General features: G+C 40.8%; 1 protein-coding gene across 1 annotated transcript in view; it reads right to left on the bottom strand.

Moving 5' to 3' along the window:
* LOC310765067 (BEN domain-containing protein 5-like) overlaps window positions 1-19,127 on the bottom strand; it is a gene marked incomplete at its 5' end in the record, with an annotated part of 723,703 nt that overhangs the window by 158,893 nt on the left and 545,683 nt on the right. The window contains one exon of the mRNA XM_083619593.1: window positions 10,639-10,728. Within this exon, the coding sequence (XP_083475719.1) occupies window positions 10,639-10,728 (90 nt within the window). The remainder of the gene's footprint in view (window positions 1-10,638; window positions 10,729-19,127) is intronic.

Here is a 19,127-nt window from a genome sequence, read left to right as displayed (position 1 = left end):
CTAGGTTGGCAGGAGCAGGGACCGAGCAACAGGAGCTCACCCCGTCATGGGGATTCGAACCGCCAACCTTCTGATCGGCAAGTCCTAGGCTCTGTGGTTTAACCCACAGCTCCAGCACTTGGTAACGGATCACCCTTGCAGCTCATTTAACTTGCTTAGCAACCAAATGTTTTAGGAGCTATAAAAATTATCTACAGGAGTTTAATTTATGCTACAGGAACAGCCTGTAAAATTATAGTTTGGAAGATCGTGTCAGACCCATCAGTAAGAGGACATATCTGAGGGATAGTGCAGCTGCTCTCACATTGCCCCGGGGATTCATAAATTCACTTGCGTATCCTGAGCTGAGTGGGTGGTTTTGTTGCTTGGCTTTTGTTTTCTTTAATTTTCCTAATGCACACAGTAAGGCACTTAGAGAATTTCTTGCCCCCCAAATGAAATCTGTTGCTGCCCTTTCCGTGAGGTAGCTTGTCTTTTCTCACTGCAGAGCAAACAAAAGAGGGATCCCCGGAGGACCATGCCGGGACCATATGATATAGGTTTTCTTAATAAACGATGCTGGATTTATCTGAATCATTTTGAAGACATTCTGCAAAAGAATGGCAAGCTTGTTCATTATTATTCAAAGTTAGTCCCTCTTGTGACTTGGTGTGCTTCAGACAGCAGTAAATTTTTGCTGGATTATGGTGCTCATTTTAAGAGAATTAGCTAGTGTTAAATGCAGCCGAAATGTTAACGCCGTAGAAATGAATAAGAATATGGCTTTTTGTGATGTCTAATATGAAAGGGTCACAACCTTGAAAAAATCGATTACTGCATTTCAGGGGTGAGACATAAGTTCTGAGTGAAAGGACAATAGTTAAATTGACACAATTATGGGCAGAATTAATGTAAGCACTATAGCTGACCCCACAATGTGAGACCTTTTCCTCCCCAACAATGACCTTAGAAGTAAAGAATCAAAAACATCAAATATTGTGCAAAGAACAATGTCAACAACCTATAGCTTTTAAGTGTGTTCTGAATGCTTCTCATCCATCTCTGCCAAAATACTGCTGGGCCTTTTTTGCAAAGTAATGTGCCATACTGAGTCACTGTAGGTGGGGATATGACCTATGGATGACTTTATTTGGAAAGTTCACTAAATATAATTTCATTTTCAGTTTATATATTTTGAAGATAATGTTGGTTTAAGGAACAGATATGTATAAAAGGAGAATTCCTGGATGCCAAGATCCACGTTTGGGGCAAGTACTCTTTGGTGAGAGAACCCCAGCGGAGATTTAACATCACAACTTTTGCTATGAAATAAAGCAAAGAAATATAGGCTGCAAAGCCTTACAATGTGCCCTTTAAAGTGAGTTACAAATCTTCCCTCTTTCTCCAGCCTAGAAAAAGAGAGCACATGTTTGGTAAGCTAAAAATTACAGCATGCAAGTACATTAATTAAATATCTAGGTTTGTGCCTTGCAAAATGCTGCTTCCACAAATCCTGCTGATTCTTGGAGGAATATGAACCTCTGGACGTTATCATCCTGGGGGTGAGTGAGTTTGGCTCCTGAAAAAAAGATCCAGAGCACAGTGAGTAGAAAATGCTGAAATTGCCTGACAAAGTCTGATAATGAATATCTGGCAATCAATGAGAGTAGAAGAACCCACATTTCTTCAGGATGGATCATGAGTATTTCAGACAAGAGAAGAAGAAAAGAAGTGATTTATATGATGAAAGGCTAAACCTCCTGGGGAATCCTATGTCCACAGAATCCTGCATGCATCAGAAATCTCTTCAAATTCAGAAATCTCTGAATTTGAGATGAAAGTCACACACGGAGGTTACTCTGCTGCTGAGAGAGTTTGCTGGTTGCCATATCAACTGGACTCCTACATAGGAAAGGTTTCCAGCCACCCTCCGCCCCAGTCTAAGATGTGCATTAGAATAAAGTACTGCTGCCGATCAGCTATGCCCCTTATCAGCAAGGTTGAGTTTGTTCTTTTATTCACATGGCCCGACTGAGTTTCATAGAAATGAAGACTTGGTTGCCCATTTCTGATGGCTGCAATGGAGCACAAATATTATGCTACAAGCTTTATATAGCAAATATATATATTTCACTGTAGAAGCAGTGGTATGTCAGGGACTGTAAAGCTCATGATAACAGCTGATGGAGAAAATAGAGGTTTTGTTTGTTTGCTTTACAAAATGGACTTGTCTCACACAATATATAGCAACAGATGTTTCCTTGTGCTTATGTCTTGAGAAGTCAATCCAGTACATGGATGCTAAAAGTGGACAGGGGCAAGAAAGACCCCCGGTATGACCTTATGACCCTCGACAGCTTCACCCTTGTTGTTTTAATTATCCCAGTGACTTGAAATGTTTTATACTGTGATGCCAATAAAGGGATTTGATTTGATTTGATTTGACCCCCAGGCCTGGCTGCAACAGAATAGCTCCAGTGAGACTTAGCTGGTGCTGACTTTATTAACTTTTCAGCACCTGCTCAAGGTGATTTTATTCTCATGGGGTTTTAATTAATACATTCATTTCTATCTATCTTGCTTTATTAATGCTTTTATATGTGTTTGTTAGCTATTGTTTAATTGTGAGTGTGAATTTTATTTTTTATTTTTAACTGTTGCCATGATCGTTAGCTACCTTGGAAGCGTCACCTGAAAGGTGATCTAAAAAACCTTTTAAGTATATAAAAAAAATCAAGCTTACGATTCTGTCACATCTTGCATGTTGAGCAGCTGCTGCTTTCTCAGTTCAGTAGGCCAGACGTGGGTCCAGATTGTTTTAGTACTATTCAGCCATTTGTCTTCCACTGTAACTGTAAGCAACAGGCAGAATTGTACCAGGCTTCCCACACTTTTGGGTGCAGCTCTTTTTGTGTGTATGCAGCCTGCTGTGTTCCACTCACATAGTGAGTCATGTGGGTGAGTTGTGATGCACTATACCACACCATTTAGTGTTTTTGTGGAATGTTCTCCCAGGGTGGTTCATCTGACACCTATGTTATATATGTTTAGGCACCAGGCAAAAATGTTCCTCTTCAACAAGGCCTTTGGGTGATTAATATTCTACAGCTTTTTAAATATGTTGGGGGGGGGGGCTATTGTTTCGGTGTTTTTGGTTTGATTACTTATTTGTGGTTTTATATTGTATTTTTATCTTGTGAACCACTCTGAAATCTTTTGAGGAAGGGTGGTATATATATATCTAATAAATAAAAAATAAAGTAAATAGATTTAGTAGAATGCCTATTTTAAATCAAATTTTAAAATTTGCATTAAAGTGCTTTCATTTCAGTGCTATTTCACAAATATGTGTTATTAAAGCAGCCACAAGGATAATTTTAACTGAACCTCAGGTTACACTTGACTCTCACCTCTTTTTCTTTATTCAAAAGACTTCTGTATCATTTAGGGGGCAATCACATCACAAAGTGGTATATAATCCATACAATGAATCAAAACAGTTAATACAACAGTAAAACAAGAAAAGATCAAATGCTGCAACTTTGATAAAACCCTATTGAAAAACCCTAATGAAAAACAAAACATGCATCAGCAAGTTACACATTTAGTATTAGGTCTGGTTTGGTCTTAGAAAGGAGCAAAGAAGGCTAAAAACCGATGAGCGAGGGCAAAGAAGAAAGAAAGTAGGAACACAATGATGAATGAGAAATCAGATCTAGCCTTCTCGGTATTGACGCCTGCCTTGTGTAATGCCCTCCCATCAGGTGTCAAGGAAATAAACAACTATCTGACTTTGAGAAGGTATCTGAAGGCTAGGGATGTTTTTAATGTTTGAGGTTTTTTGTGCTTTTAGTATTTTGTTGGAAGCTGCCCAGAGTGGCTGGGGCAACCCAGTCAGATGGGCAGCATATAAATAATAAAATGATGATAATGATGATGATGATGTAAGGAAATATAAAAGACTAGGAACACTCAAGCGAAGCATAAATCCATGCCTGATATATACACCATTTGTGCCAGACAGCAACTCAAGGCTGCCTGTCTGTAAGGCTGTTTTCATCACCGCTGCTACAAGAGTTCTTTACCAGTTTATAAATGGAGACATTACACAGCTATGGCCTCCCAACAAGGAACCGTTTCCAGTGGCTGGGTCACAGTCACACATGAATGCCACTTCTCACAGCACTGTGTGGAGATATCCAGGGAGAGCAGGAAGCAAGTGGAGGGCAATTTAGAAAGAAAAGAACTGAAACCAAATAAAAATAAAAATCAATTCAGCTGAACTGTGCCAGGGCAGGCAAAGAACAAAGGGTCAACAGACAAAGCAGGAAACTATAGACTAGCAAGATTAATATCAGTTGCGGGGGAAATCTCGAAAACTATTGAAGGTAAATGGAAAAAAGGCTTTTTCAGAAGGTAACCATGGCTGGACACCAAAATCATTAACCCAGCTCATATCACTCTACCCCACCATATGTCAAATCTGGGAACAACCCCACCCTGAAACCATTTTCTCATTATGAAACTGAGCTCATATTAATGATAGCTACTGTGGAAATTAGTATTATTTATATTAGTTGCTTCAAAAAATAAAGAAAGGAGGAACCAATGGCAGCTTTTAAAGTTGTGCATCAGCCGTTGTGGTAAAAGAAAATCAAGAATATATACCAATTTAAGGGGTACCACAGTGGACAAACACCAAGTGGGCATGCTGAATGGTGCAAACTTTGACCTCACAAAGAGAGGGGGGGAAACCATTTTAGCCTTCATGTTCAAGGTTAAGAGAGATTTCTTTTTCTTTGTGAGGCCAAATAAATAGCTTGGAAAGAAAGGGAAAGTTCCTAATCTTTAGCAAAATAATAATAATCTTAGTAACCCACAGTACTGACATACCTTGCTGGTTCAGACATTCAAGGTCTTCTATGAATGTCATCAGGTGGCATTCCCATGGAAAGTATAAAGTGTGGTTTCCATGGAGATAGCTACAGCTTCCCAGAAGCAAGTCTCATGATCATGGTAGCTGAAAGGTAGGGTGCCATGAGCGTGAAATATCAACTGGGAAGCTGATTTCCCCCCCTCTAGATAAAAAGGTTGCATGCTACAGTCTCCAAGCAAATGCACCCCCCCAATGGGGGCAATCCTGCCATGTAGTAAAGTGAAGCAAATTGCTTCAAGTAACTCCCTGGGCACAAACTAATGCAAGAATGGGGTAGCAAGGTTTTATGTAATATTTGCCCCAGCAGCCTGGAGGCGGGTGTGTGTATGTGTGTGTGTGTGCCATTTTGGGTGTTATTTCCAGCAGCAAAATATCTTGCACCAGAATTGGGGGCATACCCTATGGTGAAAATCTGGAACATCTGAAGTGATGTGGTTAATATCTGCTCTCACCAGTGAGGCTGCACTCAAACATATTCACCATGCAAATTTGGTATGCTATCATGGAGGCATGATACTTTTACTACGTCAAAGGAGCATGTGAAATGAATCTCAAGTCTTTTGCTCCCAGGTGTATGGGAGCAGGCATGTCCAAAGTCTGTTTTGGGGGTTTTATCTGGCCGCTGTGGCAGTTTATTTATTGCGGTCAAATCCTAAAAAAAAATCTCAACCAGCTCAAAAAACTTTGGTTGGCCCTCACACACGTTGACTTCATCAAATCTGGCCCTCTTTGAAAAAAGTTTGGGCACCCCTGGTATGGTGTTCTAAAGAGCCTGAGAATATTGAGAATATGAGCCCTCAATGATTACCCTCATACATGGTGATACTGGAGCATACCTTAGCAAGTACCTTGTCCCAAACATCCCTCCTAGCGGTTGAATTCACCTAGGGAAGACTTGCTCCAGGTCCCGTCCTATAAAGGGTGGTATATATCATGAGGTCTCAGAGAGAGCCTTTTTCAGTGGGGTGCCATGAATATAAAGTGCCTTTCTCAAGTAGCTCTGCTATCTACCTTCCCAACAAATTTACCCGGACTATGAGGCCGTTGAGCACAATTAAGGACGCTGCTATACTGGTTTTTAATGCTAATATTGTGTGAATCTAATATTGTTGAAAATGGCTTTACAATGGCTTGCTATAGAGTATGCATGCTGGAACACATTGCCATGCAGCAGTAGAGGTTACTTCAGTTGGGTCTCTTATAGTTGGAAATGAAGGATCATGGAACAGTTCTAACAAACTTTCATAGCAGGAGTTCGTATGGGTGAACAGTACGTAGACTTATCTGCTACTGAATATTTGAAATGCTGTTTAAGCAACATCTCCCGGTGGTGGTATCACTGGATTATAGCAAGAAGCATAGTGTCTGCATCTTTGTGGGTATTTCAGGTCAGAGAGCTGCACAGAGGGTATTGAGCCAAATTTACTTTCATATCTCAATCCGCAGATACAATCATTTTGAGATTACAGCAGGCCCACAGGTAGAAAAATAGTTAATTCAGTTCTTTTTCCCCATAGGGGACTGTCTAATCCGCTAGAGAAATGGAAATGTTTCACAAAAATGAAATCTAAATCTGCAATGATCCTATCTCTTCAGTCAAGGCCCCATCACCTATTGCCATCTTTTGTCTGGCCTATTTGCTGGGTTTACTCATAGATAGGAAGCTATTGGTCTGTTTTAGAACTTACTATTAAATCCTAGTGCTATTCCTGCTGCTGAACACAGATAAAAGACCTTTTTTTTTAAAGTAGCTAAAGGTGGAGGAAATAGAACGACAGAATGTGATTGGATTGATCATATAGATGTGTATGTATGTACACACACACACACACACACACACACACACACACAATTGAAAAAAACTCTGGGCATCTCTGCTCCTTAATTACTCCCTAAAATTAAATTCAACTCTAAATAAATATTTTCAAAAGCTAGTGTTTTTTATATATCCATATATGTATATTGCCTGAAAATTTATTGGAGAATAAACAGGTAATTAAAACCATTCAAATTACCTGAAAAAAATGCAAAATGGCATTTTAAAGAAATTTGCTATTTTCACTACTGTAGGACAGTACAAGTTTCCTAAGTTCCCAAACTCAGGCATATGCAACTATGGTTCATAGTTGCATGTATTACAATTTCCCTAAGGTCACATTATTGGGGGCTGAGAGAGAGAAAGATCTCTTGTGACTATAGTAGAGAAAAGTAATGGTCTCTTATATTTATGCTCATGGGAATATCTTTTTATTGGTTAAGTTCCTTGGATGATGTCTTTGAGAAGTGAGCTGGAAAACCATCACCCATTTGGAGGGGCTACATTGGACTCTTCCAGGGAATAAATTCCCAAGACCATCAGAACACAAAGAAACATTGTAATCACTAGACGTTCCATTACATGTTGGAAGAGTGAGCATCTGTATATGATGGAACATCCAGGTCACCTAGCATGAGATGCATTAAATAGATGCTGTGCCCAACTCCCAAATCCATAGCCCCAGTGGATCCAAACTTACTTAGAAAGTTTCAGGTTCTTTCTCCACCATAACGGAAAGAGGATATGTGCTAAAAGTAAAGACATTAGGCTCAACCTGCTGTTTGGCACTGAATAGATTTTCATTTCACGCCACTTGATTTAACTTGGTTTGGCGAGAGAGAACATTCACTTAAATTGTGTAATGAGAAGAGATCTAAAAGCCACGTTTGGCTCCACTCTTTTAAGATATTACAATCCCAGATGTCAGTTTTGCTGTTGCCCTCTTGCTCATCGGAATGCATGCTCATTTTGCAGTTTACAAAACGTCAAGGTCTCTTGGAGGTCAAACTATGCTTAGCTGAAGATGAACTATATGTGTCCAGCCATTGGATATTCTGTCCCCTCCGCCCCCAGATAAAGAAATGTTCCAAGGTTGTAGGGAGGGCATTACAACCATGCAGAATATATTACAGTGAAAAGACCAGGGTGCAAAGGTGGTATTCTCTCTCACACACAAAATGCCTGGAACAATGAAACTAGAAATGGGAAATTGCTTAAGTAGATTTAGTAATTCTGTGAAGCTCTTCTGCAGGCTGTGATTTACAAGGGTTGAGACCTCATTTACATGCCATGAAAATGTGAAGAAACAGAAGCCTTTAAGAACACAGCCAAAGAGTGGACTTATTATACAATCAGATCTTTAACTCCTGACTGAGCTTTGTTTACACAAGAAATAAATAAATAAAAAATTGCAGTGATCTCAAGGCAAGGAGATGATCCATGGGTCAAATATCAAGATAACTGAGGACATTTCCTATGTGACTACTTCACTTAAGGTCAGGCAATGGAGCAACTAACATCACAGAGAACATACCTGGGTGTAACCTGGGTTAGTATTGGAAATTTGGTGTTAAATATTGGAATAAAAATACAGAGAATGTACGAAGAGTCCTGCTGGATCAGACAAAAGACCCATCTAATCCAGCACTCAGCTCCCAGATTCCTATGCCCACCAGCAGTACAGGAGTACAATAGCCCTCTCCTGGTTGTGCTTCACAGCAACTGGCATTCAGAGGCAGACTTCATCCAATGCTGGGTAATCTATTGCATTAGCAAAGAGATCTCTTTAGAGCGCAAGCCTGGGAAGTGTGTATGGAGGTCCTGGGCTGCCCAGAAAACAACACACACACACACACACACACACACACACACACACACCCTCAGCCTGACTGATGTGGTCCAAAGGAAAGCAGAGCAATACATTTTGCACCAGCTGGGATCTAGGAAGGAGGAGTACAAGATACCATCCAACTGACTCCACTCTGGATTTGTGCAGGGTTTACTCAGTCCAGTATACCTGAAGAAGCGTCTCCACCTCCATCATTCTGCCTGGACACTGAGGTCTAGCGCTGAGGGCCTTCTGGCGGTTCCCTTGCTACGAGAAGCCAAGTTACAGGAAACCAGGCAGAGGGCCTTCTTGGTAGTGGAACGCCCTCCCACCAGATGTCAAAGAGAAAAATGACTACCAAACTTTTAGAAGACATCTGAAGGCAGCCCTGTTTAGGGAAGCTTTTAATGTTTAATAGGTTATTGTATTTTAGTGTTCTGTTGGAAGCCGCCTAGAGTGGCTGGGGAAACCCAGCCAGATGGGTGGGGTTTTATTTATTTATTTATTTTTTATTATTATTATTATTATTATTATTATTATTATTATTATTATTATTCCTTAGCCTTTTGTTCTCTTCAAGATGTCCTGCAAAGCAGCAGGTATGAATTATTCCTTGGGATTTACTCCCAAAGCCTTTCTCCTGAATGACAGTGGAGGTTTAGCGTAAGAGTTTTCCTTCTCCCAAATATGCTACCTTCCCAGGTTCATGAGCCCCATCTGCCCCTCATTTACTTCTATAGCACATGCAGTAACCACCTTCTTGACAACTGGACCCACTACTGGTCTCGTCTGCCAGAGCCTGTCTTCGCATGCAGGGGTTTGACGGTTTGAGATCCGTCTGCAAACTTCACCTGGTTTAGCAAGCCAGTTGAACCCATTCTCAGGGTGTGACTGCTGTCACATTTTGACAGCTTCTAGGAGCCACAGGTGAGAGCTTGAGTGCTGGTTGGGGACCAAAGGTGGACCAACTGCCCCAGAGGGACCACGACGAGTCCCCACCAGAGATACTACCCCTTCCCTAACACCCCATACACCCCTCAACAGGCTTGGCTCACAGGAAAATGTGCCTAGGATAGCAGACTAAAGCTCTTTACTAATTATGCTGAGGCTGTGTGTGAGAGAGTCTAATTTGTTAGGTGTATGTAACCAATAATAACTGGGCAGCTGTTCAGCCAGATCTGCTCAGAGAAGAGATGATCTATAGATCAGATCTATTACAGTTCTCAGGTAATTTTGTGTGCATCTCTAATCAACTGTAAGACATAGAATGGATATAGCAAAACTTCTGTCATTATATCAGTTAAACCCAAAGCAAAGTTGAAAATGCAATCAGTAGAAATTCTTATTCAGTTCAATGTCATTTCAGTCACAGGCTCTCAGAAGTATGTCACTGAGTCCTCTGAATATACAGTTGTGCCCTTCATTTTGTGTGATCAATGGTACAGCAGCATCTAAGTCTACTTTTCCAGAGGGGTTGGGGTACTCTGATTCCATATCAGCCCTTACAATACTAATGGTACACAAGAGGCAGTTTCGCAAGGGGCATTAAGCAGAATGGCTCAGTGAACATAGAAATTCACCAAGTTCCAATCCATGAATTCCCCAATAAGTCAAGCATGCACCATAACTGCAGACAGGAAAATTTCCAATATACATTTCCAGCTCTCGTTCTTTTATTGTCTTACAAAGAGTTTTGATGCTTTCGGAGTCAAAACTTGAAAAACAGACCATAGCTTCCTTCGGGGCCTTTTGGTCAGGTTACCCTTTTACATGTTTAATTATTTCATTCCAGTTAATATTCAGTGCTAGATTATAACAGCCTTGCTGGTTTACATGCAGATCCAGACAGCCAGATGCTTCTGGAAGCTCTCAAGTATGAACAAATGTGAGTTTTATCATTCCTCCGGCTAATTAATGTGCTTATTAAGACTTTGTTTAAAATTTAAAATCAAGGAACACCTGCATTAGGGGTTGGAGATGCTCTAAGGACCTTAAAGGCCATGGACGTATCAAATGCAGGGATGAGAAGTTCCCATTCCTAGCTTTCATTTCAAACAGCCGTCATATGAAGCTACTTACCTTGGCACACAAAAGATGATGGTGTTTCGCCAGGGTGCACACGGGCTGTAATAAACACAACTTTCTGCTCTGTTCCAGGACGAAGGTTTACTGTTGAGGAAAACAAAGAGACAAAAAATTGATAGTAACAATTCTGAAATTTTGTACTTGTATGCAGGGCATAGTTTCCCCCCATTATTTATTTTATCTTAATGAATTGGAGTTTCAGAACCGTCAGATATGTAAGAGATTCAAATTTGTAAAGAAAAATCTTGACTGTCCCTATTTTTTTCTTGCACAGTTGGAGTCTACACACATAGGTCACTAATTGATGGAGATGAAGTGTGCTGGGGGGGGGGGACAGGCAGACACGCCAATTATCCCCCTTTCCTCCATGCATACTGAGTTGGCATCCTTCTGTCTCAAGAGACAATAGAAGAGTGTGCCATGGCGGGGAGGGGGGTGGGTAAAGTTAAACCATGGGAGAGTTACAGCACATAGTGTACATCAAATAATTGCACTGGCCTTATATTCTGTTTTTACCAATTCAAACATGATTTTTGCTGCTGGACAATAAATGTGAGTAGAAAAAAAATCCAGATATTTCTAAGCCATTAAAAGGAGAATGGCTAACAACAGCACTATTTTTCTAGAAAAAGAGGAGCCGGGACTCACCTCCCATGTTCTCTTATAATGGCAATGGCACCCACCTGAGAGGTGGCAGAACTGAGTTCCAGATGGAAAAAAGAAAGCAAGCCCTGGGTAACAATTAGTTCTCATAGAAACATATTGTGGGCTATTAACACTCTTCTGTTAAGTCCCAGGCGGCTCTGGCCAGGTATTGCCGCAAGGCAACCTACTGGATAGTTGTATTCAAAGGAAATTTATATTTAATTATTTTTATTTTTAATAGAAATGGTTGTTCCAGCCTGTGTCAATCAGAAGATGAAAATCCAAAAGAAAACAGCAACACTTATCAATACATTTTCAGTTCCTCTCCAGAAGCAATTAGCCAAACAGCCCTGAAAATATTCTCTTGTATTCTTTTAGTCTCTTAGGAAGTTCTACAACTGCTTAGCCTGTAGTCCAACCATTTATTTGGTCTTTGATGTGCTAACATCACACATCTCTGGTGCAAATTTGAGCCCTAGAGGCAGAGAAATCTTTCAAGAGAATGTTTCTGACAAAAGCAGCAGCTGGTGGGGTCAACCCTGTCTCTAGAAGAAAAATGAGAAGCAGTAGAAAGGAACATAATAATATCAGCAAAAAACTGATGATCAACCAGTGTCATCAGGATTAGCACAGAGTGATGAAGAAGGGTGGAGATAAATTAGCCATGAACTATACAAGGTGAGAGGTAGAAACTGTAGTTTCTGAAGCTACAAACTGTTAAAGAGAGAGAGAGAGAGAGAGAGAGAGAGAGAGAGAGAGAGAGAGAGAGAGAGAATTATGTTAAATAACCATCAGTTGGTAACATGTGCCACAGTTTTTGTTTCTCTTACTTTTTATTATGTTTTCTGCTGTGCTCCATTAAATAATGTATATCATTCTATTAATTTACAGTTAGTATGGAAACCGTGATACACGTGTGCATTATATAGCTGCCAAACTGTAATACAGGGCTAATAAGATGAGACCTATGTGATCAGGAAAATGGTGTAGGGGCATGGACCCTGCCATAGGCACTGCTCTAGTGATTGGATCGGATCTCTGCTTTGCAGCTTTGATGTTTGCAGGGTGGGGGGAGCAGGAAAGATCTGGGGCAGTCTAATAATGGATTTCTCAAAACACATTTCCTTTAGCACATCCCCTTTAACGGTAACTTTAAAGGGGGAAATATCCGCTCTTCTTACACAATATAAGATAGAAGAAAATAGCAACCAGGGAAGACAAATATTACCACACTTGGATAGATATGGAATCTGGCTTGCATTACTGAGACTTGGGTGGGTGAACTGGGTGGGCCTGACCTTACCCAACTGTGCCCACCTGGCTTTCAGTGCTGCACCAGGGTAGACAAGCAGTGGTTCTCAAAGGGTGTGGCACACCACAGTGGTGTGGCAGGAGGGGTATGGCAAGTGTGGCGGGAACATTCAAGGCCCAAAAACATGTAAAAATAAACAGAAATTTTGAAACTAGAAAATATCAGGTATGAAGTTTATGCATGTTTCCCCTCATTAACATGGTGGGGCAGTTCAAGTAGCATTAGCGAATACACACTACCAGATTTTTTTTGGGAAATCAGTCACTCAGTTAATAAAACATATTTTACAACTTCACGCCCAGTTATACACATTTCCAAGTATTGAAATGTTTTAGCATGTTATGTATCTTCTCTAACCTTTTCCTCTGCCATGTGTCTTAAATGTCAAAAGTAAGTGTGTGTGTGTGTGTGTGTGTGTATTCACTATTCTTATATATGAAGCAATAACATTTCTCACTGGCTATAACACCTTTAAATGAAAAAAATGAGGAAGCGACAATGTTGCTACCAAGAAACAGAACTCAGGATAAAATAAATGATACTGTATATAGTCTTGTCTTTACTGTTAGTGGTATATCTGTTGGGGCAGGTGGGGGAATCGTCTCTTTTATTGACTTCAGTGTAAGATAACACATCCTTTCTATTTTGGGACAGTAGCCAGGCTGCAAGAAAATGAAGGAAGATAAGAAATGTGATAGGTAGATGCTGGAATGTACAAGATATTTATAAAACGTGGAAGGAGATGTGGACGAGAGAGAAAAGACAGAAAGGAAATGTTTTTGTTTTGTGCCACTTGTCAGCACAGAACAACACACACACACACACACACACACACAATTCAGCTCCGCTATTCAAGAAAGATGACACATCAATAACAGGTTGACCCTCAGACTGCTCTGCTGACTGCCTGAATCTGCCTCCTTCATGCCACGGTGCCTTCAGATGCAATAGCATGGGGGAGGAGCACAGGGGTGGCTGCCCTGGGTGCAACATTGTTAGGGGCCCCAACATTGTTAGGGGCGTAACACCCGGTGCTGCCTCAATGCAGCTGCACGCTTCTGTTGCTGGGCTCCATTGAAAACAGCTTCTCCATGCAAACCAGGAAGTGACCTCTCTAGACAACGTAACAGCTCTTCTTTTCTTATCTCTGTAGTTGTGATTTCCTGAGTGACGCAGACGCCCATTAGGCTGTTGAATGTGCACACACCATTTCCCTCCCCGCCCGCTGCACAGACCCGGGCACTGGCAACCCACGCTATGCAGATGTACTGAGAAGATCGGGTTGTCCATCTGCCAAAGTGAAATGGTGACACAGTTGCATAAATGACCTTTCATTACAGATAGAAATATGTAGAATTACCGGGTGTTTGTTTTCATTTAGTTTCATTTCTCTGCTGTGTTGTTATCACGCTGAGAACTAGCCAAAAGATAGAGCTGACGGGCTTTCAATCCAATCAGAAAAATAATATTGTCTGGTTGCACTAGCAATGCTAATACTCATTATGCATTCAGAACATGTCATTGAATCTGCCATCCCAGATATTTGAGGATAGGCATTCAAAACAGAAAACCCATGGCGGTTTGTGTTCCCTGCTGAAATTCAAATGTTCCTGTGAAAGTGAGGTGGATTCCAACCATTTCATATTAATCTGGCAGTCTGAAAATTAGAGCCATTACAATGATCTAATTTGAGCTCTTGATGTGTATGCTGTTGACCTAATAGACAATTGATTTTCTTCCGCTTTTTTCTGCTGACCATAGGGGGAAAATGCAAATTGGGCATTATATTTGCACGCTAATTTTATTGCGCCCTTGTGTCTTCATAAAAAGGTAAAGTTTGGGCTAATAAAAATAAAACATTTCTGGTCCTAATGCAAGGAAATGTTTATGCAGGCAGGTAACAAATTGGTTTGTCATTTAAGGGAACATAAAGAACGCTATAATCATCTTTAGGGAAAATAGATAGGGGCTTTTGCTTAGCTTTTAGCTTTCATTTGCAAAATCACTTTAATGTAGTGCAGCATTTCTAAGACAGAGTGACAGGAAATTAGCACATCTGTTGCCTCATTCCCATCCACATATGCAGTTTATTAAGCCCTGGTGAGCGGTCAGAGGAAAAGCATAGAGACAAACATGATCAAACAAGAGAAATGGAGCATTTACAGTGCTGTCCTAGACTTGCTTACTCAGAAGTAAGTCCCACTAAATTTTGTGGGGCTGAATCCCACATAAACCATCTTACACATTCTCTCTCTCTCTCTCTCTCTCTCTCACACACACACACACACACACAGAGAGAGAGAGAGAGAGAGAGAAAGAGAGAGAGAGAGAGAGAGAGAGAGAGAGAGAGAGAGAGAGAATCCACTAGGGACAGGTAAACACAAATAAATCTTATAAAGACATTTGGAAGTCATAGGCTGAAGCCACTTGCCACTAATCTTTGTGACACTGGGATTTTGGAAGTGTAAATATATTATGTGTGATCTCTTTACTTAGCTGTTATTTTTCTTCTTTTCTTTTTGCACCATCTGAAAGATAAGAGTTTCCAATGGATTGCGAGAAAGTGAACTGCGATGGCAGTTTTGGCAGGCAGCCGATCAGCAGCCTGAGATCTCTAGACCAAAATCAGCTGATCTGCTTAGATCCAAGAGGAACAAGCCAGCCCTTGAACTACTCAATACCACTCCCCCCCCATTCCCCCCACCTCCTTTAATGGAAATAGTGTACTTCTCCCTCACACTTTCCTATTGAAGGTGTTCCATACAGAGGGCGAAATTATGCAAACTGTTTCAGTGTTAATACTTGACTGCGTTTTCAACTTAATAGCCCAGCAAGGGAATGTTCTTGTCAAGCAAAAGGCCAGCAATATCTTCTGGTAAAATTATTTCCAAATACAGAAAGTCAGAAATGGCAAAGCAATTTTGAGAGAGGGGATTTTTGCCCTCCCCACTTCTTATTTGTTTGTTTTTAATCTGCATGAAGTCTTGGAAGCAAACATTTCTGCATCTGTGCTTTCTGACACTGTCATGCTCAATGCCCCTGCAAGGAAAGGAAATTAACTAGCACACAAAAGCTGCTAGGTTTATGCTTTTCCTCCCACCCCCCTCTTCCTCTGGACAGGATTTTGCATTTAGATTATTCACAAGCATCTGCATTTTTGGAATGTAGTTTCCCATGGAATGGAATAGAAAAAAGAGGAGTATGAGTGGCATGTTATTTTATTCCAACAGCCAAGATTATAGTAATGTGCAATTAAGGGTGCAGCACACAGCATTTATTGTCACCTGCCTGCATCCTCACTGTAAGCATAATAGTTCAGCAGACAAGTCCTTTGCTTGCTCTCTTTCCCCCTTTCCAGCTTTGCTTTTTATAAGACCATAGAACAGATAAACCCCCATGCCCCTCAGAGATGAAAGAAAGGCAGCTTCTGATGCTAAAGATAAGTGGTACATTAAAAACATGCCTCCCCAAAGGCATAGATCATCTGCTTGCATTTGATGTATAATCCCAAAATTCCAAAAAACCAATCCCAATATCCTCAAAATGTCATCTGATGTAGTACTAGAGCAAGAGTGGGAGGGGAAATAATATTCAGGACATACAATTCAAGCCATTTCTTTTCCAAAGCATAATTATTTAGATGATATTTTCCAAAGAAAGGTGTTTTGAGTATGTGTCTTCTGTTCCCTTGAATACTAAATACCGTGGTCTATTCCAGCAAAGAGATTATGTTGTGGAATCAGGCTTTTGCATGTGCCATCAACATGGATGCCAAGTCCACATATGGTGTGCATATGGGTGCAGATGTGCATCATAATGCTTGCTTAAGACTCATGAAAGTATCTGTGCTCATTTTTGGATGCAGATGTGCATCACCATCTTGGGCAACTAGTTGTTATATGTGATTAAAATATGGATCGGTAAACACAGATGGGTCAGCAATATCTACTACTAGGCCGATTTGACTTCAGATTAACTTAACTTTACCACCACCACCCCAAGAAAACGGTTGAGTCTAGTTGGCTGCCACATCATGTCACATAGTATTGGTACACTTAACACCACATAATAAGGATGAATTCTGGAACCAGGTATCCCCAACATTTGCAGTGACAGGTCTGAAGGGTGACTGATCTGTCTTGTGCTTTCTTCTCCAGCCTCGATCGTTGTAGTTTGGTACTATTGGAAACAGGAGAAAATAGACTGCAGCGCCAAGAAAAGGAGGGCTTGATCCCAGAGTTTCTCCCCAGCACTGAGCAACATTGGGCTTTATTGTCAGCCATGCTCTGCCTAATGCAGAGCAACTTGATGAAGCCCCATGAGCTTTCCCAGCCAATACATAATAAGGGGTTCCTAACTTGCAAGGGTCGTCAACCTTTTTGGAGCAGTGGGCACATCTGGAATTTCGAGAAAGTACTGTAGGCACCAGTTACAATACATAAATAATCAATGTGTGTTCCATGTACAGGATTGTTCCATTTGTATTATGATCCCCCAGTTAGTAGGTTTTATTATATTGATGGGTGGGTCACCATGGGTTCACCAGCTGGTACTAGGGCTTGTCATGCAGTACAAAAGGCTTTCACTTCCAGGACAGATGCTCAATTTAATCAGATTTTTATAATGTTAATAGTCTGACACCAGCAAAACTTTGATACCTGGTCTAGACCAGTCCTATATGAAAACCCATCCAGTTGGATTGCATGAATCAAAGATTTGATAAAGCTCTTCTCCTCCCTCCTTGTGTGCCCGGTCACCTAGAACTGCAATTATGGGGCAGTTGTCCAGCCCCTAACAAAACACATTGCGTAGCTAGGGGGTTTCCTTCAGCTTAGAAGGTCATAAGCTGTATTGGTTTTGTCTAGATAAATTAGGGTTGCCATATTTCGAAGAGTAAAAAAGAGGACACATTTTCCGACTTCTACTTTTAACTATGAATCACTATGACAACTCTCATGTTACAGACCCATGAAAAAGAAGGTGTGTCCTGGGAAAAGAAGACATATGGCAACCCTAAAAATGACATCACAGAAGCCATGGCAGAGCAGCATATTTTCATTATGCTGCAGTTACACTAACATAATTAGATTTCCCTCTCACTGCCACTATCAGTTGTGTTTCAGAGATCAATCAGATCATGTTGAATGGCTTGAACTTTTGCAGGGCACACACTTAATGAAATATTGAAGATGAAACATGGTCCTGCAAGGGGGCAGAGGATTTATATTCCAGCCAAGTATGCAGTGCTTGCTAATGCACAGCATACGTCGCGTTATTATAATAGGTTTTCCCTGATAGTGTATCATACCAATAGGGAGTGCAAGGTGCTATGAGGGAAGTTCAGCCCTGGGGGAGTTTGCAGTGCAGTCTGGGGCAAAAAACAACAGTTTTGCCAGTAATTGTACATGGGGAAAAATGCAGGCAGAAGAAATATATTGCCAGGTATGAGTTGTGCCAGGAAAATTGGGTTTAGACAAATTCATACCAAGAAATCTGTCAGAAAATGTTGCAGTGGGGAATGCTTCTGTTTCAGGTGTCAGTCAACCAGGCTCTTTTCAGGGAAACTCCATTCCCAATTCCCCTTTCTGTCCGTCCCCCCCTTCCAATAGCCATGGTGACTCTTTTTTGCACTGACCACTGATGCAAACTTTATGGCTTCCTGGAGCCTGCCGATACCTCCCTCTTGTGCATGGATGATGACAATTTGGCTCCACAGAGATTGAAACTGAGAGAATGAGTTCACTATTAGCACACAGGATAGCTAGATGGAACCTCCACACCCAGAGGCAATTTGCTACTGAATCCCAGATGATGGAAAGCAAACATAGAAGACGACAATTGCCTTCAGGTCAAGCCTGTAGGCATATGGATGAGCCACTGTGGGTCACAGGGTCCTGGACTTCATGGATCTTCTTACTGGTGTCCTGTGGTCTTCAGAGTGGTCATCAAGAAAGATAATAAAGGGCATCAATTCACTAGGAACATCTCTTTTGCCTTTATAGCATTCCTAATGCTGTCACTGCCTGTTTAGTGACCTACCTAAATAACTATTACTATGCGATGACAACATGAACAAGAAAGGAGATTTTGATTACTCTGGAGCTCTTTTTTATTTTAAATTCATTTCAGCCTTAGAGTTTGGTCATATAGTAAAATCCAATACAAAATGTCAAGGGGTTATAATTACAGGACGAATGTCCAGATAAATGAAGCTATAAAAATGCAGATTATTGTGCATACTCTATCACTCACAAACACACAAAACACACAAACAGGCTATGCAGAATATTAAATTATGTGTCTAAAAAAAATATTTTAAAAAGCCTACCCAGCAAAATGTGTTTAAAAAAGGGAAAGGAAAAACCCAAGTCTACCAGCCTAGGGAGAGCTTTTAATTAACGTCAAAGGCAGCTTTAATAGTCTGGGGGAAAAATAATCTAGCACAGCAAGAACTAAATTAATAAAATAAATGCAGCATGCTGAAGCCCAAGGGCCTTGTTCACAGCCATCATTTATTTAAAGGATG

This window comes from Podarcis filfolensis (assembly GCF_964270895.1).
Source record: "Podarcis filfolensis genome assembly, chromosome: 6".
NCBI classification, from domain to species: domain Eukaryota; kingdom Metazoa; phylum Chordata; class Lepidosauria; order Squamata; family Lacertidae; genus Podarcis; species Podarcis filfolensis.
The sequence above is the reverse complement of the archived record's forward strand: the minus strand, read 5'-3'. Positions and strand labels throughout refer to the sequence as shown.